Source organism: Capricornis sumatraensis, chromosome 2 (genome assembly GCF_032405125.1).
Source record: "Capricornis sumatraensis isolate serow.1 chromosome 2, serow.2, whole genome shotgun sequence".
In the NCBI taxonomy this organism is placed as follows: Eukaryota; Metazoa; Chordata; class Mammalia; order Artiodactyla; family Bovidae; genus Capricornis; species Capricornis sumatraensis.
In genome coordinates, this window is record NC_091070.1 from 35383998 (window position 1) to 35411601 (window position 27604).

At 36.8% G+C, this 27604-nt stretch overlaps 1 protein-coding gene across 1 annotated transcript in view; it reads left to right on the forward strand.

Moving 5' to 3' along the window:
- The first annotated feature begins 1489 nt into the window (after positions 1-1489).
- Positions 1490-27604, forward strand: part of WDHD1 (WD repeat and HMG-box DNA binding protein 1) — a 49347-nt gene continuing 23232 nt past the window's right edge. Inside the window, exons 1-10 of the mRNA XM_068964855.1 lie at positions 1490-1566; positions 6357-6468; positions 11997-12148; positions 13665-13776; positions 13940-13990; positions 15016-15111; positions 18173-18265; positions 19049-19155; positions 19364-19505; positions 22444-22654. Of these exons, the coding sequence (XP_068820956.1) occupies positions 1490-1566; positions 6357-6468; positions 11997-12148; positions 13665-13776; positions 13940-13990; positions 15016-15111; positions 18173-18265; positions 19049-19155; positions 19364-19505; positions 22444-22654 (1153 nt within the window). The remainder of the gene's footprint in view (positions 1567-6356; positions 6469-11996; positions 12149-13664; positions 13777-13939; positions 13991-15015; positions 15112-18172; positions 18266-19048; positions 19156-19363; positions 19506-22443; positions 22655-27604) is intronic.

A 27604-nucleotide genomic window follows, 5' to 3' on the forward strand; every position in this document is an offset into this window, starting at 1 on the left:
AGGTTCTTTTCAGCCAATCACTCTTCATTTGGAGCCTTAGTACTTAAAGCAACACCTTACACAATGCCAACACGGTAAGAACAATACTACGGTTTGTCTAAATGTGTTTGCAACTTTCCCCAATGAAACTAGACTGAAAAACAATGGGGAAAACTCTACAAAGGAAAAACGTTTCACTTAAGTCATAATCAAATTCCGACTGAGACTAGAAGGTGGGTACCACAAAAAAATATCAGTTGTGAAGGTTTTCATGAGAGATCGGTCTCCCAACATGGAGAACGTAAAGATCCAACCAAAGCATAAATTTAATGGCCAAGACCTTAGCAAAGATCGCAAGGATCCAATGAAGTATTCAACAATACACTTTAGTTTAGCTCTTCTTTTATAGATATAAAATTAGATATGCACTTCATTGAACTTTAGGTGGAGTCTGAATAGGGAAACACGAATTACTTCAAGGGATACATGTACAATGTCCTATAGAACAAGCATTAATGTACAAGCCGCACCTCCAGGAATCGTGAACTGAGATTAGGTCTTTTCTCCTTTACCGCTATAGAAATGACAAGATGAAGGCGTCAAGGATGCCAAGATTAAAGGCTTGAAAAGGGTCTCGTCTTCCTTTTCTTTAAAGAACAAGCCCAGACATTTCATTCTCTAGCCCGGTCCCAAGGAGGGGCTGGACCCGTTCAGGGACCCGGATATGGCTGCCAGTGAGGAGCGCCAGGAAAGTAGAGGCAGACCCCGCGAGGGCAAGGCCAAGCAGAAACCACCCTTCCCCCACTCACCTCTCGGAACGCAGTTTACCAGGGGCTATCCTTGGAACTGCCGCCATCACCACCGCCATCACTCTGGGTATTCGCTGAGGTGGACAAGGGAGGCCCAGCCACTCGGGCACCTCATGTAACTCCTACGAAGCGACTGTCTGTCTGCAGGCCCCCATCCTGCGGTGCCGGGTTCTCGTCGCAGACATCGCACTCACTGCCTCCACCTGCTCCGCCGGCGCGGCCACCACTTCCGTGTTCGGCTCCCTCCCTTTCTTCCTCACTCCCCCAGCAACCGGCTTTTCCCCGAGCGGCGTGCGCGCCGCTGACGCCACCGCCCGGCGTCCCGGGTCTGGACCGCGCTGGGAGTGGGCGGGCCGGCGCAGGCGCAGTGTGGGACCACGCCGAGCGCGGGAAGCGTCCGGCGCCGGCGCTCGCTCCCGCTAGCCTTTCCTCGGCTGTGGAGGTTCGGTCGTCTAGGTGAGTCGCCCTTCTCAATGGCCTCGTCCTTGCCGCCCATCGAAGACAAGCGTGTTCTCTTCCTGCCTATGTCGGACGGACCCTTCGCTATATTCTGTTTGCGCCCCTCGGGTCGGGTAAAGGGGCTGCCGAGGGCGTGTCCCGCAGAAGACTGACCTCCCTTCTTTACCATCAGCCCCCGGCTTTCCTGTCCTTTAAAATAATACTAACTTTTATCAAACATTTTCAGATAAGTAAAGGAAAAAATGCCTGCCACACAGAAGCCCATGAGATATGGCCACACAGAGGGACACACAGATGTCTGTTTTGATGATTCTGGGAGGTAAGGTACTTTGAGAACCAAAAAAGGAGGTTTCAGGTGTGAATATTAGTTATTATTCTATGTCATGTAACTAGTGCTGCGTAAAGTGGCTCATCCAGATAGAAATAAGGTTGAAATCCAAAATGGCACATGTGTTGTCCATAGATTTACTGTTTCATTCAGCCCAGCGTGGTAGTTTTAGTATATCAAGAAAGCTAAGGAGTGTGAAATCTTACTTCCAGAGGAATTGGAAAGATACGAGCTTTGCCCCACATTCCCCTTTATGCATCTCACATTATTAGTTATTTTGCCAGAAAGCTAGCTGCCTGATTGTCAAATTTAGTGGTTAATTCAAACTTTTTGGAGGGCCTTTTGTGATGCTCTTTGCTTTTTAAAACTGTTCAAAACTTTTTGATATGTTCCCCCACCCCCACCCCCCGCCCCCAACTTATTTCCTCTGCTTGATTCCTAGTTTGTGATATTTTGTCAGGATTATTCTAGTCCCTTGGAGGGGTATAATCTATATTAACAGTCTACACTCGGAATAGGAAAGAGTTTTACTTGAGCCAAACTAAAGACTATAGTCCAGGAGATACAGATTAAAGAAGCACTTGAATTGTGTTCTGTTGAACTACAAAATGAGGGAGACTTAAAACAGCCCAGATTGCAAAATTGCATGAGTAGTTTGTCAGAATTATGATTGGTGTGGGCAAGAAGTAAGGGTGCTTGTTAAGTAAGGATTAGCTGGAGTCCAGTATGATTGTATAGTTATAAGGTTGCAGTTGGCAGCTGCTAGCAGATACTGTTTTGAGAACAGCTGGTGGTATCCTTGAATCTGATATAGTTCAGAAAATTCAAATTCTCAGCAATTCAGGAATGTATTTGAAACCATATCCACAATGCCCACCCAGCTCTAATTTGAATGCCTGAGTTACAATTAGTCCATTTTAACTTTTCAGCATATTCTTTTCTTAATCGGTTAAAGCAGTTGTACAGTGTATGTTTGACAAGCCATAAGACATGTTGATATAAGTAGCATAGAGTTTACATTAAATCATGTATAAGCCACAGTGATTTCCCCATATCTCACTGTGTGAATATCTCTCCCAGCTTCCCTTTTAGCTTTCTGAATTCCTATTCAGTACTGTCCAGTTGTGTGGCTTCTGCTGTCACTCCTGTATTGATTGATTCACTGAGAAAATACTGCATGTCTACTCCACTGGGTGCTAGAGATACAATAGTTTAAACAAAGCACAGTCTTCTCCCTCATTGACCTTAAAGTCTTTGTAGATTGACAGAAACAGAATACAAATTAATTACAAAAAATGCATTTAGAATTACAGTTAGAGTTATTAAGTGATATGTATAGTGATAAGCATATAGGAGGGGGAAGTTGGCCTAGTTTCAGAAGGGAGGGATATTTAATACTGTGAACTTGGATGAAATCATCTAGGGATGGAGTGAATGTTTTATTTTTTTAAGAGATTGTAGGTCTAAGCCCTGGGCACTCCAGAATATTAGGATACCAAATAGGAGAAGGAGGTGTAGCCAAAGAGGATAAGAAGGGATTGTAAGAAAAGTAGAAAATCAGGAGACAAGAATGGTATCAGTAAGCCAAATAAATGTTTTAAGGAGGAGGAAATACACTATGGCAAATTCTGCTGGTGGGTCAAGTTGAGGGTATTTTTATTTGTTTTCTTTTTTAATGGAGTGGTAAGAATAAAAGCTTTGTTACAATGGATTTAGGAGAATAGAAAATGATTGGAGTTTATGAGGATGACACTGAAAGAATGAGAGTAGTGGAATAGGAATGTGAAGTCAGGAAAGGTAATCTTTTAAGGTGAGAAAGATTACAGCATATGTTTCAGTGGAGAGGAACCAAAAGAGGGTTAACCCAATATTAGAATAAAAAGGAGAATGGCTATGGTGATGTCTTTGAGTGGATGAGAGGCGCTATGGTAGAGTAAAAAGCAGGAGGGATTGGCCAGAGATAGGAGCACGGTCAGTTTTATAAACAGAGGAAAGGAGCACCTAGAATGAATGTGGAGAACATGTGGATAATTTCTATAGACTGTTTCTGTTTTCTGAGTGAAATAGGAAATAAAGTCATTAGTTGAGAATGGACAGGAGGTAGAGGTTTGAAGGAAGAGGAGTAGATATGAGATAGGTGGTTAGTAGAGAGGGTAAGTTGAATGAACTAGGGAAATGTAATTGGATTACAGGGCAGCACTAAAGGCCTAATTCAAATTAATAGTTATGAATTTAGATTGGGATGAAATAATCTGGTTCTGTGTTTTCTCCAATTCTGTTTAGTTCTGTAAGTGCAAATTTATTAATAGGCAGTGAGTTGGATGTTTAACCAGGGTTGTTGTTGTTGTTTTTTTTTTTTTTGGTAGTCAAAGTGAAACCCAGAGGATTTATTTGAGTATAACATAAAGAATTCATTTTAGTGACAGTATGGATCTAAACCAGATTAGGAGGTATGTGAGAATTTGAGGGAATGAGAAACAGTGAAAAGGTACTTTCAGTAGATTGTAGATAGAATTGTAATAGAATTTAAAAATAGTGAAACAATAAGTGATTAAGATGCTTAAAGCAGATTATGAACCAATTGCAGTGTTGATAAAGACAAAATTTGAGTCTGAGATGGGATGGAGGTACAAGATCAAGTATCAGAAGGTTTCATCTACATGGATATTGAAAATACAGAATTGCATTAGGAATAGTGTTAGAGAATAACAAGGAGCCTTCTGCTTAAAATTGTTAGGGAACAAGGGATTTCTCTTGAAGAATTTGTAGCTAGTCTGATGACAGTTTCAGGCTTTTTTTTTTTTTCTCCTGAGAGAGTAGGGTGTGGTGATAGAATGGCCAGGGTAATAACGTGGGGTCCCAGAGGGATATAGAAAAGAAGTCAGCCACCACTTAAGAAGGCTGAAGAGGAAGCAGTGTTTTCAGAGGAATGTTCAGAAAAAAGCTGATTTTGCTGGTCCCTGACCATGAATCTCATGAGGCCCACTGGAAGGGTTAGGAAGGGGTGGTTAGATTAGGGAAAGAGCATTGCTGTGGGAGAGAGGATAAAGGTGTGATAGAATTAGTCCTTTGCTTAAAAACTTACAGTGGATTTCTTCATTTATTATCTAACCTAGGACACCTTTGAGAATGGAGAGAAGGGTTTCAAAATAAAGTACAGTTTTTTAAATTATTTAATGATTGGCAAATTATTCTTTTTAATAGATCTGTAACATACTACTATTTAAAAACTATTTCAAGACAATGTTTTTGTAAAAAAATTTGTGTCAAAACATTAAAAAAATTTTATCAGTTAACACCTGTTGTCTCTGAAAAGAGGTGTTATGTTATGTCAAGAAAGGGTTGGAAAGGGAGAGATGGGTATCAGTGGTTGTCTTGCAGATTTACCTACATGTTGAGGTGAGAACTCGATTCATGGCACTTGTTACACCGCAAACAAGATCATGGCAGAACCTGAAAGGGAAAAGAAGTCTGTCAAATTCACCAATTTTGACACAACTAGTGCTAATGTGTTTTAAAGTGAAAAATTAGGACAAATTTTAATGCAACTAATACTGATATATTTTAAAGCAAAAAATTAGGATAAATGCCAAATCAGCGGGGTGCATAAATCAGGAATGTCCAGGGCAAACTGAGACTTACAGTCCTCTTATTTATTTCTTATAGAACTGAATCCAAACTCCTTACTCTGGCATTAAAGTCAATCTACTTTTTCCCCCCTCAGTTTCCTGGCATGCCTGCTCCATGTAAACTCCCCTATGCTTTACTAATTTCTTATTTTGATTCATGTAGTATTGTCTGTTTGAAACTGTCCTTTTTACCAATCTCAGCATATCCAGTCCTACCTGTCCTTTTCTTACGAACCCTTCTGACTTTCCAAGTGGAAATTAATTTTTTTCTCCTGAACATCCATAGTTTTGTTTTTATTTTTGGCTGTGCTGGATCTTCATTGCTGTGTGGGCTTTCTCTGGTTGTTACAAGTAGGAGCTACTCTCTGGTTTTGGTGCACAGGCTTCTCATTGTGGAGCCCTCCTGTTGAGGAGCATGGGCTTCAGTAGTTGCAACATATGAACTCAGAAGTTACCACTCCTGGGCTCTGGAGCACAGGCTCAGTAGTTGTAGTGCATGGGCTTAGTTGCTCTGCTGCATGTGGGTTCCTCCTAGATCAGGGATCAAACCTGTGTCCCCTGCATTGGCAGGTGGCTTCCTTACCACTGAGCCACCAGGGAAGCCCCCATCCATAGTTTTTTATATGGCTACTCTTTGCCATTTACCATTTTATTTTTGTATTTTATTTACTGTTGTGTCTAGAGAGGACATAACAAATGAATAACATCACTCAGAAAATAAGATTTGAGAGATGACAGATAGCCACTTGAATAATCAGCTTTGGATAATTGAGCTCTTGCATTCATCCATTTATTCATTCAGCATTTATCAAAGCTTCTGTCAGAGACTGCTTTGTGCTGTAGGCACAATGGTAAGCGAAGTAGACCTGGTCTGTGTCCCTGTTGTTACAGAGATTACAGGTTTCACTGTCTTACATTATTGCAAATATCTAAATAATTTTATGCCACGGAGAAACTGTAGAGAACATAAACTTACATTTTATTTTATAGAATGAGAGGTTAACAGTCCTTGTTATTGAGGTTAATATATGTAAAATAAGGAACCATTGGCTGATAACCTTGATTTAATTAAAAAAGAGATGAAGTAGCATTCTAAAAAAATTAATAAACCTAAAACTGGGTGACTTTTTAATGAGTGTGTTTCCTTCACAGCTGTATTGTAACTTCTGGAAGTGATGGTGATGTGAGGATTTGGGAAGATTTGGATGATGATGACCCTAAATCCATTAATGTTGGAGAAAAAGCATATTCATGTGCTTTAAAGGTATTGCAAACAATTACAGCAATTGATATGAAATGACACTGCCATGTGATGTTTGGATGAAAAATATTTTTATAGAAGTTCTGAATGCAGATTTTTTTTTTATTTCTCTTATGAAATAATATTTTAAAATGTGTAATAATGCCATAATTTAAAAATTTTTACAGGTAAAATCTGAGAGGTGATTAATGGATAGTGACAGCAGTTAAAATATATGCAAGAAATTATACCTTATCTTTAGAGTTTTAAATGTTCCTATTCTCCTTTGGAAAATTAACAATATATTTTCAAAATTTTAGCTCACTAATTCACATAACTTGAGAAATTGTACTGGAAAAAAGGACTGTTTCATTAACTTCAAGATACAGACTTATTTCATATTTCTAATATTTTATTTAAAGTAAATATGGGAATGAGATATAGGTTCCTTGGAGAATGGAGCTGTGTTTTCAGAAGGACTTTGCAAACTAAGTATCTGAGTTTTTATTTTTGATGAATTTTGAGTTAAGTGTATTTTATTTGGATAGAAAAAATAATCTTTCTATAGAATTCATATATTTTTCAAACCTAGACTCATTAAGGTAGATGAGATGGTCTTAAATACTTTACATATTCTTTTTTAAATAGTCATATAGAATAGAAAATGTCTTCCCAGGAGAAAAATATAAATGACTGTTGTACATTAAATATGAGCTAAATCATAGCAAGGTTATGCTCAAAATCCTTCAAGCTAGGCTCTAACAGTATATGAACCAAGAACTTCCAGGTGTATATAAGCTGGGTTTCGAAGAGGCAGAGGAGCTAGAGATCAAATTGCCAACACTTGTTGGATCATGGAGAAAACAAGGGAGTTCAGACAGGCAGCTACTTCTGCTTCATTGACTACGCTAAAGCCTTTAACTATGTGGATAACAGCAATCTGGAAAATTCTTAAAAGAGATGGGAATACCAGACCACTACCTGTCTACTCAGAAACTTGTATGCAAGTCAAGAAGCAACAGTTAGAGCCAGACATGAAACAACTGATTCAAAATTAGGAAAAGAGTACAACAAGGCTATATATTGTCACCGTGCTTAAATTTCTATGAAGAGTATATCATGCGAAATGCTGGGCTGGATGAGTCCCAAGCTGGAATCAAGATTGCCAGAAGAAATATCAACAGCCTCAGATACGCAGATCATACAACTCTAATGGCAGAAAGTGAAAAGAAACTAAAGAGCTCTTGAGTGTGATAGAGGAGATTGAAAAAACTGGTTTGAAACTCAACACTAAAAAAACTTAAGATCATGGCATCTGGTCCCATCACTTCATGACAAATAGAAGTGGAAAAAGTGGAAGCAGTGACAGATTTTCTTTTCTTGGGCTCCAAAATCACTGCAGTGGTGACTGTGGCCATGGAATTAAAAGATGCTTTTGCTTGTGGAAGGAAAACTATGGTAAACCTAAAGAGCATATTCAAAAATAGAGGCATATAGTCAGAGGTCCATAGAGTCAAAGCTATGATTTTTCCAGTAGCCATATACTGATGTGAGAGTTGGACCATAAAGAAGACTGAACACTGAAGAACTGATGCTTTAAAATTATGGTCTGCAGAAGACTTGAGGGTCCCTTGGACTGCAAAGAGATCAAATCAGTGAATCCTAAAGGAAATCAATCCTGAATAGTCAATGGAAGAACTGATGCTGAAGCTAAAACTCCTATACTTTGGCCACCTGGTGCAAAGAGTGGACTCATTGGAAAAGACCCTGATGCTGGGCAAGATTGACGGCAAAAGGAGAAGGGGATGGCAGAGGATGATATGGTTAGATAGCCTCACAAAGTTGGTGGACATGAATTTGAGCAGTGCAAACTCTGGGAGATAGTGGAGGACAGAGAAGCCTGGTGTGCTGCAATCCATGGGGTCGCAAAGAGTCAGACACAACTTAGGGACTGAGCATCAACATCATTCAGCCCACTAGAAGTCCCATGTTAAGTGCTAAAATGTTTGGCTTTAGGAATGGAATTTATAGTATGGTATATGGCCGTGTAGGGTTGGCCGTGTAGGGTTGGCTGTGTAGGGTTGGCCATGTAGGGTTGGCCGTGTAGGGTTGGCCTCAAAGTTCATTCTGGTTTCATAATGAGATGAAATCAGTTCTGGTGTGGTGAAGCCATAGAGTGCAGGCTGTGTTCTACCCAGCTCATGGCTCCTGTTGGGAGAAGAATTCCCTCATGGAAATAACAGAAATCACTCAAGGCTTGTGGCAGATAGAGTTTATTGAAAAGGAGCAGAGAAAGTTTCTGACATAGACATCAGAAGGGGGTAGAGAAAATACCCTTGTCATCAGTTTGAGCAGAGCGTTACATACTTTTAATTCGTCACTAAGAATAAATTAAAAAACTGTTTCAAGGTTGTAAAAGCTCTATTGGACCTTTCCCCCCCATAACATACATCTTGAGATAACATCAGCACAGGATTAGCTAGGGGGGATGTATTCCTACAACAGTCTTGAGGGAAAAACAGATTCTCAGACAAGATATGTGGTTACCATTATAATCATTAACATGGAGTTAAAAAAGAAGAAAAAAACATAACACGTGTGCAAGATGTATTGTTTGTGGAGTCTATGTGACTAGATGCTTTAAGGCAAAAGAATGTATAAAGAATGTTGGTCTCCCCTCCTCCTTGAGGGTCCTTGGACTCCCTATCAACTGGCCTAAGCTTTAGCTGTCTCAATAACATAAAATAAAAGCCTGAATGAACTTTTTGGCTAACCCAGTACTTCAATGAAAAGATATTTCCAAATAGCCATGCAAAGTTGACAGTTTTGCAATGTATTTCATTTAAAGCATAATTGGTTATAAGGAAAATACAATTAGGTGCTTTAATTGAGAACAAAGCAAAAAAAAAGTACCACCCTCCAAAATAGTAAAAGTGGGATGTATCAATGTATCTGTGAGTAGTTAACTATTGTTAATACTTGCCTAGTATTTTATACTGTCTTTTTTTTCTGGGAAAAATCAAAGCTCATAGGAAGGTCAAATGGCTCGTAAGGAACACAGTGGGTCCAAGTTATCCTTTACTGGGGTTCCTTCCTCCCTGTGTACCAAGAAAAAGAATAGTCTTGACCTGGTCCAGAACACAGCTCTGATCCTTTGCATGGTTTCTTTTTTTTTCTTTCGTTTTTACTAGTTGACATTATATACTGGTAGTGAGTTGATTTCCTAATAGATTTGTTTGAAAATGACTTAAAAGCAAGGCCTTTATTCCGGGCTTGCAAGGGAGTTAGTGTAGTTATGTATTTTAACATTTTCACATGAATAGAGGGCTAGTTAAAGTTGTGTTAAAGAACTGCCAAGATTCTTTACTGGAGATAACTGAGGATGCTTAGTATTCTACTAAGAAATCTGTCTGCAAAGTAAAGAAGAGCCAGGTTGCAGAATTTCTGCCCATGCACATAAATAAATAGTTGGTGTTTTAACAGTTTGGCCAAAGAACACTTTGCACCATCAGTGTTGTGTTGAGTTGTTTATAGTTTTTTGTTAATTCTCTTCTTGTTTTCACATTTAAATTATTGTTAGCTTATCTTCAACATTATCAATTTAGTTTATTGTGGGTTTTTAATTATATACAGTAGTTGCAAACAGGCATAAACAGTATTTTTCACCAGTGTTCCGGTAATTGAACTCAGAGGTGTTTATCACAGTTCAAATTTGAATTGTCTGTACTGTTGTTTGAACAGATGGATACATCTCCCCAAATACTGCTGTATGGTAACTTGCCAGTATATTACCAGGTTCTTTTCCCATTAGAATGGGAGTAGATGCGGCAGATAAGCTGAGAGATCCCAAGTATGCAAATACGGCTAAGACCTATTGGTGTAGGGTAAAGTAAGTTCATTAACAAACTTGAGTAGTTTGTGTTTTTCAGCAGTTATTATTCAATATAAATTAATAAATTGACCATATGATATTTTAAGTTGTGTGTGGGGTTGGTAGACTATGTCTTGCCCATCAGGACTTAATTCTTCCTGGATAAGTAATAAAAATTAAGGTGGTAGGGCAGATCCTTAACCTTTTATGATTCTTAGCTAAAAGCTCTGCAGAACAACAGTGTTTGCTGATCATATTCAGATCCTAAAATTTTCTATGTATTCAGGTGTTTTTATAATACTAAATAAACACTGCACTTCCATTACAGGGGACCTGGGTTCAATGCGTGGTTAGGGAACTAAGATCCTGCCTGCTATGTGGCGTGCTTAAAAAAAAGGGAGCTGTGAATTCTGCATTTAGACTTCACCCTATTCCACAAAGACATCTGATGCTTGTTTTCCGGAACATAGGGCAGCACTGATAGCGTGTCCATTGTGCTGTTCCCTCATTGAGACGAGCTATGCTTTCTTGTCAGATTCTCTTTTTTTGTGACATTTGGAAATCCATAAAACACTATTTAATTATTTTTCTTGGCAGAAGTACAAGAAAAATCAGAGGCTGAAAGTTGGGCTGATGAAGGGGGAATTAAATTTTCTAAAGACAGCAAATAAGTTTTTCTTGCTAATAGCTATTTCAGAAAAGTTGTACATTGAGTGATTATTTTTCTCTTAACATGGATTCAGTTCACTTCAGTTCAGTTCAGTTCAGTTGCTCAGTCGTGTCTGACTCTTTGCGACCCCATGAATCACAGCACGCCAGGCCTCCTTGTCCATCACCAACTCCCGGAGTTCACTCAGACTCACATCCATGAGTCTGTGATGCCATCCAGCCATCTCATCCTGGGTCGTCCCCTTCTCCTCCTGCCCCCAATCCCTCCTAGCATCAGAGTCTTTTCCAATGAGTCAGCTCTTCGCATGAGGTGGCCAAAGTACTGGAGCTTCAGCTTTAGCATCATTCTTTGCAAAGAAATCCCAGGGTTGATCTTCTTCAGAATGGACTGGTTGGATCTCCTTGCAGTCCAAGGGACTCTCAAGAGTCTTCCCCAACACCACAGTTCAAAAGCATCAATTCTTCGGCACTCAGCCTTCTTCACAGTCCAACTCTCACATCCATACATGACCACAGGAAAAACCATAGCCTTGACTAGATGGACCTTTGTTGGCAAAATAATGTCTCTGCTTTTGAATATACTGTCTAGGTTGGTCATAACTTTTCTTCCAAGGAGTAAGCGTCTTTTAATTTCATGGCTACAGTCACCATCTGCAGTGATTCTGGAGCCCCAAAAAATAAAGTCTGACACCGTTTCTACTGTTTCCCCATCTATTTCCCTTGAAGTGATGGGACCAGATGCCATGATCTTGGTTTTCTGAATGTTGAGCTTTAAGCCAACTTTTCACTCTCCTCTTTCACTTTCATCAAGAGGCGTTTTAGCTCCTCTTCACTTTCTGCCATAAGTGTGGTGTCATCTGCATATCTGACGTTATTGATTTCTCCCAGCAATCTTGATTCCAGCTTGATTACATTTGTAAATTTTTTGTTGTTGTTTTTTACAGGATTTTTAACTACTGAGGGACTCCCAATTAGTTCATTTTTACCAGTGTTTCTTTTATTTTTCTTTTAGAATGGAAAATTGGTCACTGCAGTATCTAACAATACTATTCAAGTGCACACATTTCCTGAAGGAGTTCCGGATGGAATATTGACTCGCTTCACCACAAATGCAAACCATGTGGTCTTTAATGGGGATGGTACAAAAATTGCTGCTGGATCTAGGTAAGGCTCTTTGGTATCAGAAAATGAAATAATATTAGAACAAAATGGCCTCATTCATTGGACTCAGGATAACATATTCGGGACTCTAGTCCTTCTTTGTTGTTGTTATTTAAGTATTATATTTTAGTCTTTTTCTGGTAAAGGTTTTTGATGATAAACTAGTGCTTCTTTGTGAATTGAGGTATATTGCTTTGTTGACAGCCTGCTAAGTAAATATTGGAAAAGACTGAGGAAAGATGATAGTTGGATACAAAATTTTAAAAATTATTTTAGACAGAATGTACATTGTACTCTTGCCTGGAAAATCCCATGGACGGAGGAGCCTGGTAGGCTGCAGTCCTTGGGGTCGCTAAGAGTCAGACAGGACTGAGCGACTTCACTTTCACTTTTCCCTTTCATGCATTGGAAAAGGAAATGGCAACCAACTCCAGTATTCTTGCCTGGAGAATCCCAGGGATGGGGGAGCCTGGTGGGCTGTCGTCTATGGGGTCGCACAGAGTCGGACACGACTGAAGCAACTTAGCAGCAACACTGTACAGTTAGGAGTTTTGTTTCTCTTGATGCTTATTTGTCATAGGAAGAAAGTGTAATTGGTGAATTTCTGAGTTGGAGTAAAAGGCCTAGTGCTTTTTTTTTTTTTAAGATTTACTTAATTTTTTGGCTATGGTAGGTCTTTGTTGCAGAACACTGGCTTTCTCTGGTTGTGGCAAGCAGGGGCGACTGTTTGTTGGGATGTGCGTACTTCTTATCGTGGTGGCTTCTCATGTCGCAGAGCATGGGCTCTAGGGCTAGTGGGCTTTAGTAGTTCGGTGTGGGTAGTTGCGGCTCGAGGGCTTAATTGCTGCACAGCATTTGGGATCTTTCCAGACCAGGAGTCAGACCAGTGTACTTTACATTGCAGGGCAGATTCTTAACCACTGGACCACCAGGGCAGTGCTGGCAAAGTGCTTTTAAAAATGATTATTACTGTAATTAGATTAGCAAGTAATAGAAGCTTAAGATTTAACTAAGGAAGCCACTTTCTAAAAGTATTTGTATTGAACATATAGGAAACCTTGAGTTATGTTTTATAGCATCTTTATAGAACAGAAGGAGAAGGCAATGGCAACCCACTCCAGCACTCTTGCCTGGAAAATCCCATGGACGAAGGAGCCTGATAGGCTGCGGTCCATGGGGTCGTGAAGAGTAGGACACAACTAAGCGACTTCACTTTTTGCGTTAGAGAAGGAAATGGCAACCCACTCCAGTGTTCTTGCCTGGAGAATCCCAGGGACGGGGGAGCCTGGTGGGCTGCCATCTATGGGGTCGCACAGAGTCAGACATGACTGAAGCGACTTAGCAGCAGCAGCATAGAGCAAAACTAAAAGGTAAGTTATTAGATATGGGTGCCAGATTTCACATGTTGCAACAAAGAAATGATGGCATTTACTCTGGTGTTTTTGAAATATTTGGGTCATAGCTTTTGAGAGCCTTTGCATTGGCATTTATTGATATACATTACTCTTTTTGTTCTTAGTGACTTTCTAGTCAAAATTGTGGATGTGATGGATTGCAGCCAACAGAAAACATTTCGAGGACATGATGCCCCTGTTTTAAGTCTTTCCTTTGACCCTAAGGACATCTTTCTGGTAATCATTTTTTCTCCTCGTTTTGCATTTTTTGATGAATATGTTTAAAGCTGTAAGAAAATTAGCATAAAATTTCATGCAATTGATAAAAGCCTGTTTGAACCAGTTTCCATATAGTATTATGGGTCTAACTATAGAGAAATCTATTGTTTCATTCCTGCAGGCATCAGCTAGTTGTGACGGATCTGTCAAAGTGTGGCAAATTTCAGATCAGGTAAACTCATCAATTTGAATTTTAAACTGTTTGCCTATTTGGTCATATATTGGGTGTTACATAATGTATTATTGGGCCAAATTAGTAATTCTTTTCCTTCATAGTTCGTTTCTTTTCAGTAGCATAAAATACTGGTTTTGTGATTGAATTCCATGGTAATTTCAAAAGTAAATATGTTGAAGACTAATTGATTTTGTACCCAATCACAAAGGAAATTATAGATTTATATTTCATTTTTAGGTTTGGTAAGTCAGTAAGGGAAATTTGATCGTTATATATTTACAAACTAATTACCATATTTTGGTCCCTAGATGTTGGGGATTCAAAAATAAGACATGGGCCATACTTGATTTGGAGAGTCACACAATTTATTCTAACCCAGCCTGATAGTAGTTTTAAAAGAGGTATGAAGAAGGTGCTTTCTGGATCAGCGGAAGGAACAATTAATTCTTCCTGAGGCAATGAGAGAAGGCTTGGCATTTGTGGGGATGATGTGGCTGATGAGAAAAACATCCCCTACAGATACGATTCAGCTCATAGCCACAGTCCCTTCCCTCATGTTTGAACTGTTTAAAAGAACTGACTTTGACAGCTTGATATTTTACAGTAAATCTCTCAAGTTTCTTTTCATAGTTACTTTAAGATTTTAATGTACTGGGGGTTTTTGTTTGTATTTATTCAGTGAGTATATTGTTTGTTTGTCCTACATAGGAAATACTCTTATTGAGTTAATTATTTAAGACTTGTGCTCTTTATAATTCTGAAAAACTTAAAGGAACTTAGGTAAATCAAATACTGTATTATAATTAGGTTAAAGTGAATTAAGTTGCTTTTTTCTGAGTGATGTATCAGTTTGAAGAAACCATTTATTAAATGTATTTAGTGCTGCTTATCTTTTGGGGAGAATTTTCATAAAGGGAAATAAGTTTTTATTTTGCATTTTATTTTTCATTTTTATTTATTTAAAATGGTTATTTTTCAGTCAGAAGACTTGGATTTTCCTGTTTTTTTTTTTTTTTAATCAGACATGTCCTGTTAGTTGGCCACTGCTACAAAAATGCAATGATGTGGTAAATGCAAAATCGATCTGCAGACTTGCTTGGCAGCCGAAAAGTGGGAAGGTGAGCGACTCTCATTTTTCAACCTTTGTTTTATTTATGTGTTTCGGTCCTTGTTGCCTTTGAGTGTAAGAATAGTTTTTTTAATTGTAACTATTTCATTTATTCTATAAATTTTAGAGCTAAAGCCAATTAATTATTATTGAAAAGTTTTAAGAAACATTTCAACTTTTGTCTTTTTTTCTATTTTTTTTTCCTTTATTTTTCTAAATGAAACAATGTGGAAACAGTCTTGTTATGTTAACTTTTACTACTAGTGTTTAACATCTTGGGGGTACTTGTTGATACAGTTAGACAATGGAAGGATATGAGACATTTGAAAGAAGAGAAGGAGAATATATACAAGAAAATGCTTGTATCCCAAGAAAATCAACTGAGGGAAAAATATTACTGATATGAAAATTCAGTCTGGTAGTCAGAAGCAAAATTAATATATGAAACTAGTAACAGTCCTGTATATAAACAGCAGCCATTTAGAAACTATGGTGGGAAAAGATAAAATAACTTGGAGTAAACTCCAAAAAATGTGTAAGAGCCAAATAAAGAGAAACATGCTACCCAGAAGGGTAAAAGAAAACTTTAGAAAAAAATTTATCCCATTCTTTTTTCTAAGTTACTTATTTATTGAGGAATAGGTGATTTACAATGTTTCATGGTGTCAGATATACAACATAGTGATTCAGAATTTTCTTAGACTGTATTCCATTTAAAGTTACATAAAATATTGGCTGCATCCCCTGTGCAATATATTCTTTTAGCTTATTTATTTTATACAATATAGTTTGTACTTCTTAATCTCTAGCCCCTCTTGCACTTCGCCTCTCTTCTCAGTGGTAACCACTTAATTTGTTCTATTTATCTGTGAGTCTGTTTCTGTTTTATTTATTCATTTTATTTACTTATTTTATTTTTTAAATTCCAGATGTAATAACATACAGTATTTGCCTTTCTCTGACTTATTTCACTAAGCATAATACCTCCTGGTTTATCCATGTTGTTGCAAATGAAAATATTTAGAAAAGTACATTAAAAAATATATCCCATTATTTGAAATGAATTTTTGATATTACTATATCAGTTATTGCCTAAATTATTTATAGTGTTGAAAACATACAATATAAAATATCAGTAAGATGTTTAGGGGGACCAAAGAACTTATTCTAAAGCCATATGGAAAACTAAAAGTTTTGAAAAAGAAAAATGGCGAAATCTAGTTAAATATAACATATAATGCGCTATGGAAATTAAAAGTTTGCTGCTTACTCATGAATAGATATCTATTAAACAGAGAGGTAGATCAAGCAAATGTGGGAAGTTAGTATATTAAAGAGGTGAAGAAAAGGAGATTAAATAAAGGTACTGGCAAAAGGCATAAATACCAGGAGGTGAGAATTACTGAGAACCATCTTGAGGCCTTCCTATCACATGGTGAATCTCATTATATAGATATTTGCTGTATTGTTTTTCAAATTCTCTGTGTATGTGAAAATTTTGAGAAGAAATTTATAAGTTCGGTAATATGAAAAAAATATTTCAGTGGCAAAGGACAAATGTAAACTGAGAGCTTGAAATAATTATAATTTAGAGTTCATTTCTTTGATAGTCAAAGAGTTCTTATAAATCAGTAAGATCCCAATAAAAAGATGAACAAGGACATTAGCAGACAGTGTATAGAAAAAGATACACAAATGGCTTTTACATATGAAAATACATGCAGCCTTTTATACTAAGGACTTCCCTAGTTGCTAAGATGGTAAAGAATGTGTCTGCAACGCAGGAGTGGAAAATTCTACAGACAGAGGAGCCTGGTGGGCTACAGTCCATGGGGTTGCAAAGAATTGGACAGGATTGAGCAACTAACACTTGCTTTCATACTGAAAGAAAAATTGAAACATCATCTGTTTTTCATTTGTCTGATGCTCAAACTTCAAAGGGTTGATATAAACTGTATGGAGGAGTATGTGGTAGTTTTTATTGGAATGCATGAACAATAGAACTAGTTCTAGGCATATATTCTGTAGATATATTTGGCACATACGCACTATGTATCATGTATGGCAAAAATGTCTTATCATTATTTGTAGTAGCAAAAGATTGTAAACATCCTAAATGTTCTTTAGTAGAGAATTAGTCAAATTGTGGTGTTTATTCCTGGGAGTGGAATACTCTGCAACTGTTAGAATGAGGTATATCTGTGTCTTCACAGGGAATACTCAATCTTTGGGAATACTCAATCTTTAGAAATACTAAAAACATCAGGCTATAGAGCTGTAGATACAGATAGTAGATAGAATGCTGTTTATTGTTTCTTTGCATATATGTACATAATGCATTCATGTATAGACTGTGCTTAAGTTCTTTGCTTTTGGGAAGTAGAAATAGGATTTAGGGATTAGAGAGAGTTACTTTTCAATGTATACCCTTTTGTGTCATGGAAACTTTTATGAGTACATTCAGCATTAAAGTGATAGTTGAGAAATCTGGTATGTATTTTTCTTTGCTTATGAAACAATAAAATTTTAAAAACCATACATTTTTTTGGTAAGTGTGAAAAGAATATGTCATTTTTTACTAATCTATTTCTTTGGAAGAATACGTAAGAAGATAAGTTTCCTTTTTCTAAGATACACAAAGTATTGTGGCTCTTTTCTTTCCTTCCAGCAAATGAGATGAATTAAAAAAAAAATTTTTTTTTGTTTGGCCACACATTGTGGCATGTGAAACTAGGACCAAAGGTTAAACTTGAACCCCCTGCAGTGGGAGCACAGAGTCTTAACCACTGGACTACCAGGAAAGTCCAAGATGAATTTCTAGATCCACAGTGCTTATATGCCTCAAGAAATGGTATTAAAAATACGAGTATTATAAGTGCTTTGTTTTTCAGTACAAGCAGTTGAGTGATCATCACCCATTCTTTGCTTACTAGGATTTTAAGTAACCTTCTGAGTTTGGTTACTTGCCAATTAAAATATAGCTTTGCTCTTATTTGGATGAATTTTCTGCTTTTTTTTCCTCTTTAAACCTAATGTCAACTTCTATTTAAATCATTTATCTTTCCTAATAGTTATTGGCAGTTCCTGTGGAAAAATCTGTTAAGCTATATAGAAGAGAAACTTGGAGTAACCAGTTTGATCTTTCAGATGATTTCATCTCTCAGGTAGGTTTTGTAAGTGATACTTTCAAGAGGCTAATGGGAATATTTACTGCATAATTTGCTTTAATACAGTTACAGTTAAATATTGTTAGACATGGAGAAGAACTCCATCTTCCACCCCTCAGCCTTTCTTCATTTAGCAAATAATTGGACAGTAGATAAGTCTTTATTAGGTTCTTATTTGACCATTCTCCTTTGTGAAATTTGATAAGAAAATCTTTTAATTTGTAAGAAGTCAAATGCCTAGCATAGTATTAGAATAGATAACTCTCACATTATTAGTAGTAAGCATTTATTGTTAAGTGAACTTCCTTGAGACTTGTTTATTAGACCCTGGAATTTTAGAACAGGAAAGGTTGTTGGTCTATGTCTCTGTCTCACCCTCACCCTCTTTTCTCTCATTCTATCCATTTTGCAGTTAGGAAACAGGCCCAGTAGGTCAGCAGTTATGCTCCTTAGTATGACTCACTTCACTTCCTGGTTCTTCATCTTGATGACTGCTAAGAGGATAACTTGTGTTGTCTCTCCAGGATAAAAGCAGTTCTTAGATTCTGTTTTTAAAATTGTGCTCTTGTAATTTTCTGATGATAAGCAAACTAGTAGCTGCTATTACTTTGTTAAGTATTACTGGAAAAGAACATTAAAAAATAAATAAACTTTGTCTTGCCATTTGTGTATCAGATTTAAGTAAAAATTGGATATAAAATTTTGAATTTGGTAATAAAATGAGTTTTTTAGTTTCAAATTAAATAAAATAGTTATTTATTAATTGTTTTTCTTTACTAGACACTGAATATAGTAACCTGGTCTCCTTGTGGACAGTATTTAGCTGCAGGGAGTATTAATGGTTTAATTATAATTTGGAATGTGGAAACCAAAAATTGCATTGAAAGGTATGATTCAGTAAATCTTTTGTCTCTTTTTTGCTTATTTCTATTAGATTTTTGCTTTTTATTAAACATTTCAAATTTGTAATCATTAGATTGTTAAAATGCACACTAATACATTTATCAAAACTTTGCTAAATAAAATTTATCTATAGAAATGGATAGCTTATAATTTTCTTGACAAGGTTTTAAGAGCTTACATTTTAATTTTTAGGGTGAAGCATGAGAAAGGTTATGCAATCTGTGGCCTGTCATGGCATCCTACTTGTGCTCAAATAGCTTATACTGATGCAGAAGGAAATCTGGGGCTCCTGGAGAATGTTTGTGACCCCAATGGAAAGATGTCAAACAGTAAGGTAATAAGTAATAGGGTTGAACAGTTTCTTCAGTCTTTCTGTGGTCGTATGAACTTGGGAAACACTGCAAACTAGGTTACCTTCTTTGAAAATTATAATTTATGTTATTAGATGTTCAGTAATGCTCTGTCATAGAACTGTTTAAACTTGTTTTATCCTAATGTTTCACAAATACCCTTTGCTAAGGAACTTTTTTCCCTCCATACAATGTCCGTTAATATTCCATGGCTCTCCAAGAAATGCCTTTGTGAAATACTGCTTTAGTATTCATGTGTTCTAGGAATTTTTAGTTAAATGTTTTATAGATGAAAATTAGAGTTAATAGCTGTAATTTAGTTTAACCTGAAGTTTTTCTGTCCTGCATTAGCCTTAACTCTCAGAGCTTGTTTTACATATGCTCAAATACCTGATACCTGAAAGCCCTACCAAAATGACTGAATTTTATTTTTTTATGTTTATTTATTTATCTTTGGCTGTGCGGGGTCATTTCTGCTTTCTTTAGCTGCAGCGAGTGGGGGCCACTCTCCAGCTGTGGTCCATGGACTTCTCGCGGTGGTGGCTTCTGCCGCGGAGCACAGGCTCAGTAGTTATGGATTTCTGGCTTAGTTGTCCCATGGCATGTGGGATTGTCCCAGAACAGGAATTGAACCCAATCCGCAGTCAAACCCAACCCAACCCAATTGAACCCAATCAAACCCAGTCCGATTCTTAACCACTGGACCACCAAGGAAATCCCGACAATCTTTTTTAAGTGCATGATCTCATAAAGGAGATAGTTAAAATGATGATAGTAAAAAAATAAAAAATCTGGAAGTTGGAAAATAGAAGGACAATTAGAAACTAGATTGAACTTCTCAAAAAGCTGAGTCCTAAGACTGCAATGGGGGTCAGCTGAGGTGCCATTTAGCTTGCTTGACTTAGTCCCCAAAATTCAAAATTTGGTAGCCCTAGGTATATAAAAGTGTAGCTGGAAACAGGAGGGTTGATTTAATAAGCAAATAGACCCCTCCAGTCTCAGCAGCAGTGAGCACAGCTGGGTGATTGTCCTCCCTAGCCCGCGTACATTCTGGCACAAAGCTGGAGACTTGTCCTCCAAGTAAGGTTACACTGGGTACCACTGAGTGGTGTTGGGTCAAGGGGAAAAACTGTTCTGAAAAAGAATATATGAAAATGTATATATTTGAACATTCGGATTTCCAGCTCACTTTTCATACTTGGCTCCCAGAGCATTGTCAGCCAGTCTTATGCTTTTCAAGCAGGAGATTGGAAGATCTTTGGGGGAAATCTGTGTAGGGAAAAAGACCAAAACAGAGAGAAGAATTTTTTTTCTGAAGTATAGTTGACGTACAGTATTATGTAAGTTACAGGTATATAATATAGTGATTCCCAATTTTTAAAGGATGTATTCTACTTATAGTTGTTAAAAAATATTGGCTATGTTTCATGCTGTACAGCATATCCTTATGGCTTATTTTTTCCTAAATAGCTTTATTGAAGTACAATTGATACAAAGTAAACTGTACATACTTGAAATGTATGATTAGGTAAATTTTGAAACCATAACTATAATCAAGATAGTGAACAAATCCATCATCTGTTTTTATATTAAACCTGTAACACTGACTATATGTATATATAACATTGATAAAAACAAAAAGTAAATTGAGAAATAATTTTTAGTTCAACAAGGTCCTATTGTATACCACAGGAAACCTATGATAAACCATAATGGAAAAGAATATGAAAAAGAAAACACATATGTATAACTCAATCAGCTGAAATTAACACTGTAAATCAACTGTACTTCAATAAAATTTTAAAGAATTTTAAAAAATTTGTTATAATTTAGTTTGTCACCTCTTATAAAACCTTAGCCCTTCTATTTAGAGTTGTCTTCTCTCTCCTTTTTGCTTTTGTTTCTCACAGTACATATTTCTGTTACAACACCTCTAGCACTGAGTGGCCCTCTCTGTAAGGAAAAGATTAAAATCCTCATTTTTGATAACAAAGTTAAAAGCAAATTTATTACCAACTTGAGTATGTAAACATTTAGGACTATGGATAAAATAGTTAAATACCTTCTTTTAGCATTTAGTTATTTAACTATTTAGTCATATGAACTTAGAAATATTTTTCCTGTTCTCTTCATTTTTTAAATGTCAACTTTCCAGAACACATTTATATGCATTTCCACCTAACAGATTTGTGATATAGTCCCTTTCAAATCCATTAATGGTGTTCTTACTAGACTTTTATTCCCAGCTATAAGTTTTTCCTTTGACTTAACATTGTATGGTTTTTATTCATTCTGTGTTAATAACTGTGATCTTTACAGCATAACTGCTTACTGCTCACTTCTTAAAGTGATTTCAAAAATTTTTTACAGTGACATTCAGTACTTGCAATATATTCATATTCCTAGGAATCAATGATAAATGTTGAATTTAATTGCCACTTTTATTTTTCTGTTGGTTCTGTTTACTTCTATAAGCATCAAAAAATTTCCAAAAATATCCCCAGAACAAGCTTTAACTGAGATCATTTAAACATCTTACCTAAGCAGTATCTTGTTCAAAAAGAAAATAAAGAGAGAATATCTTATAGTGAGAGACTTTTTAAGGACTCATAGGTGACTTCTTTTCTGGATAATGATTGTGAGGAATAAAATCTTGCTTTATATTTGGATATTCACATGTATTCTTTGCGTGTCTGGCTTATACTTCCAACTTATCTATAGACTATAACGCATTTAAAGTAAGGACTAGGTCTTTCATAATGTAAATAACAGTCCTAATAAATATATTTCCTAACTGTTTTTACCAAGGCATTTGCTTACTCAGTAGAGTTTATAGGTACATGTTAAAAGGTTGCCTTCTGAGTAATTGTGTTTATCTAAATAGTTCACTAATGCTTTCTTATTTGTATTAATTTGTTCAAGGTGTCTAGCAGAGTAGAAAAGGATTATAAAAATCTTTTTGATGGAGATGATACAAGTAATGTCAGTGACTGTCTAAAAGACAACGCAGTCAAAACCCACTCTTTTTCAAAAGGGATTGTGAATGATGAGGAAGATGATGATGACCTTATGCTGGCTTCAGGTCATCCTAGACAGCGAAGTCACATCCTTGAAGATGATGAAAACTCAGTTGGTATGAGTTGACTGTGAATTTTCCATTTTTTATTAAAACTATTATTCAAAGTCAGTATTGAGTTGGTAAGTAAGGAGTACATCGAAGGCTGTATATTGTCACCCTGTTTATGTAACTTACATGCAGAGTGCATCATGAGAAATGCTGGACTGGATGAAGCACAAACTGGAATCAAGATTGCCATGAGAAATATCAGTAACCTCAGATATGCAGATGACACCACCCTTATGGCAGAAAGCAAAGAACTAAAGAGACTCTGGATGAAAGTGAAAGAGGAGAGTGAAAAAGTTGGCTTAAAACTCAACATTCAGAAAACTAAGATCATGGCATCTGGTCCCATCACTTCATGGCAAATAGATAGGGAAACAATGGAAACAGTGGGAGACTTTTTTTGGGAGGGGCTCCAAAATCACTGCAGATGGTGATTGCAGCCATGAAATTAAAAGACGCTTGCTCCTTGGAAGAAAAGCTGTGACCAACCTAGACAGCATATTAAAAAGCAGAAACATTACTTTGCCAACAAAGTTCTGTCTAGTCAAAGCTATGGTTTTTCCAGTGGTCATGTATGGATATGAGAGTTGGACTATAAAGAAAGCTGAGTGCTGAAGAATTGATGCTTTTGAACTGTGGTGTTCAAGAAGACTCTTGAGAATCCCTTAGACTGCAGGGAAATCCAACCAGTCCATCCTAAAGGAAATTAGTCCTGAATATTCATTGGAAGAACTGATGCTGAAGCTGAAGCTCCAATACTTCAGCCACCTGATGCGAAGAACTGACTCATTTGAAAAGACCCTGATGCTGGAAAAGATTGAAAGCAAAAGGAGAAGTGGACGACAGAGGATGAGATGGTTGGATGGCATCACTGACTCAATGGACATGAGTTTGAATAAATTCTGGGAGTGTTGGACAGGGAGGGGCCCTGGTGTGCTGCAGTACATGGGGTCACAAAGAGTTGGATATGACTGAGCAACTGAACTGACTGATGATTGAGTTGGTGAAGTGTTGCCATACTATTAAATACATATATTGAAAAACATTTCATCCTTAAAAAAACAATGATCTAAAGCTTCTGCTTTAGCAGCCTAGAAAAAGAGGAAATTAAATCCCAAGCAAGCAGAAGGAAGGAAATAATAAAGAACAGGCTACAACATGGATAAACCTTGAAAACATTATACTAAGTGAAAGAAGCCAGTCACAAAGCTATAAATTACATCATTCCATTCATGTAAAGTTTCCAGAACAGAGAAATCTGTGGAGACAGAAAGTATATTAGTGGTTGCATAAGGATGAATAGAGAAATAGAGGGTGATAGCTAAGAGGTACAGGGTTTCATTTTGAGGTGATGAAAACATTTTAAAATTGTGCTGATGGTTGCACATTTCTATGAATATACCAAAAACCATGAAATTGTACACTTTAAATGGGTCAATTATATGGTATGTCAGTTATATCTCAATAAAGCTGTTAAATTTTTTTTGAAGAGTAGACAACCAAAAGGTATTTGTTGTTGTTCAGCCACTAAGTTGTGCCCAGCTCTTTGTGACCTCATGGACTGCAGCATGCCAGCTTCCTTGTCCTTCACTATCTCCTGGAGTTTGCTCAAACTCATGTCCATTGAGTCGATGATGCCATCCAACCATCTCATCCTCTGTCGCCCTCTTCTCCTCCTGCCCTCCATCTTTCCCAGCGTCATGATCTTTTCCAGTGAGTTGGCTGTTCACATCAGGTGGCCAAGGTATTAGAGCTTCAGCTTCAGCAATAGTCCTTCCAATAAATATTCAGTGTTAACTTCCTTTAGGATTATCTGGTTTGATTTCCTTGCTGTCCAAGGGACTGTCATGAGTCTTCTCTAGCACCAAAAATTTGAAAGCATCAATTCTTTGGCACTCAGCTTTCTTTATGGTCCAACTCACACATCTGTACGTGACTACTGGAAAAACCATAGCTTTGACTATACACATCTTTGTCAGCAAAGTAATGTCTCTGCTTTTTACTATGCTGTCTAGGTTGGTCATAGCTTTTCTTCCAAGAAGTGAGCCTCTTTTCATTTTGTGGCTGTAGTCACTGTCCATAGTGATTTTGGGGCCCAAGAAAATAAAATCTATCACTGTTACTTCACTTTTTGCCCTTCTAGTAGCCATGAAGTGATGAGACCAGATGTCACGATCTAAGTTTTTTGAATGTTGAGTTTTACGCCAGTTTTTTTATTTTCCTCAGGAGGCTCTTTAGTTTCAGTTCACTTGTTGCCTTAAGGGTGGTATCATCTGTATATCTGATGTTATTGATATTTCTCCCAGCCATCTTGATTCCAGCTTGTGCTTCTTCCAGTTCAGTGTTTTGCATGATGTACTTAAATAAGCAGAGTAACAAAATACAGCCTTGACATGCTACTTTCCCAATTTGGAACCAGTCCATTGTTCTTTGTCTGGTTCTAACTGTTGCTGCTTGACCCACATAGAGGTTTCTCAGGAGAGAGTTAAGGTGATCTGGTTCTCCCATCTCTTAAGAATTTTCCATAGTTAGTTGTGATCCGCACAGTCAAAAGGTTTAGCATACTCAATGAAGCAGAAGTAGATTTTTTGGAATTCTCTTGCTTTTTGTATGATCCAGCAGATGTTGGCAATTTGATCTCTGGTTCCTCTGACTTTTCTAAATCCAGTTTGTACATCTGCAGGTTCTCAGTTCATGTACTATTCAAGCCTAGCTTGAAGGATTTTGAGCATTACTTTGCTAGCGTTAAACCAAAAGCTAATTCTTTGAAAAGGTCAATAAAACTGCTATATCTCTATCCTGATTGATCAAGAAAGAAAGACACAAATGCTTGATATAAGTAGTGAAGGTGTATCATCATTGTGTATCCCATAGACCTTCACTATCCAATATTATGGCCACTAGCCCCTTGTGGCTATTGAGCACTGAAAATGTGGCTAGTTCAAATTGAGATATGTTGTGATTATTAAATGTGACAAGATTTTGAAAACAGTACAAAAAGAATGTAAAATATCTGGCCTTTTTTTACATTGAGTACTTACTGAAATTATATTTTAAATACAGTATATTATTAAAATTAATTATACCTGCATTTTTTTACTATTTAAAATATGGCTGTTAGAAAATCTTAAATTACATTTATAACTCACGTTATATTTCTCTAAGATAGTACTGCTATTAACAAATGTTTAGTAACTGAATGTTATGAACAACTTTATGCTTATAAATTCAACATCTTAGATGAAATGGACGGATTCTTTTTTATTATTTACCTCGTTTTGGCTATGCTGAGTCTTTGTTGCTGAGAGGGCTTTTCTTTAGTTGTGAGTGGGGGCTATTCTCTAGTTGCAGTGAGGGCTTCTCATTGTAGTGGCTTCTCTTGTTGGGGAGCATGGGCTCTAGGGCATGCAGGTTTCAGTAGCTGAGGCATGTGGGCTCAGTAGCTGCAGTTCCTGGGCTCGAGAGCACAGTCTCAATAGTTGTGGTGCATAGGCTTAGTTGCCCTGCAGCCTGTGGGATATTGGCAGATCAGGGATTGAACCTGTTTCTCCTGCCTCGGCAAGCAAACTCTTTACCACTGAGCCACCAGGGAAGCCGGAAATGGACAAATTCTTTGACAGGCACAAACTGCCAGGCTAACTCAAGAAATAGGTGACCTGAATAGTTTGGTATCTGTTTAAGATATTGAGATTATAATTAAGAACCTTTAAATAAATGATTATTACAACTTACATACTAAAATTAACACATTTGAACATTACCAAGTAAAATGCCAATGTTAATGGTAAATTGTGCTACATTTAAAGCATGCAGGATTTATAGTATAGTACTCCTCAGATGTTTAGTCTTAGGAACTCATTACATTCTTAAACTTTTTGAGGATCCCAAAGAAAATTGTTTGCCAAGTTATGTTTATTGTTATTTACTATGTTAGAAATTAAAACTGAGAAATTTTTAAAATATTCACTTTAACAACAAACTCATTATATGTAAACATAAATAATACTTCTTATGAAAATAACAATTAGAAAATAAAAGTTAGAAAAGTGGTGTTACTTTACCCTTTTGCAAATCTTAGCGTAGAAGACAGCTAACTGAATTCCCTCACATGCCTCAAGACTCAGTCTACTGCCATACATGTTTTGTTTGAAGTATATGAAGAAAATTTAGCCTCACACAATATATTGTTTGAAAAGGGAGAAGTATTTTTAATAAGTCTATTGAAATAACTACAGATATTCTTCTTTGATGCTTTACCAAAATGCAGCAAATGATAGTTTCTTAAAGATTACTTGCAATGCGGAATCTGAAAACTTGCTGGTGAACTTTCCAACTCTCTTATTATGTTAAAATCCATTGGTCTAACTTGAGCTTTGAATGGATCTTTTACCATGCTTGATTCTGTCACATATGCATTGGTAATTTGGAAAATGCTGGTTTATTGAGCTTTGCAGACCTTCTTGATACTGGCACGTTATTGAGAATATTTGTTAGTATCATTACCAATCTTATCAGAAGCGGTCAAGTTCATGGTGGCAGATACAGGTTTTTCATTATTCTGATTTTCACTTGAAAGCTCAAATTTTATCATTAACCACAAATTCTGTCAGTTATTTTTCTTAAATGACCAGTTCACTTCATTTTTAAGAAGATGTTTACCACATTCCTGAGTTGGTATAACTGTAGTTTATCTGGCATTCTTTTAGGTAAAAATGCTGTTACATGAAAAAATTAAGCTTACAGCTCAACAAATGCTTTTTTTTTGGAGACAGTCATCCCAATTCTGTATACACATTTCCCATTTTAACACAGAGAACATTTTTTTAAAGTCTATGCAAAACTCAAAATTTAATAAAATTAATATTTTTACTATTTTTCCTGCAGTTGGTTGACAATACATTGACTGCTAATACACATTGGTGCCACTGACTTACTTCATGCTAAGGTACCAACAGTTTA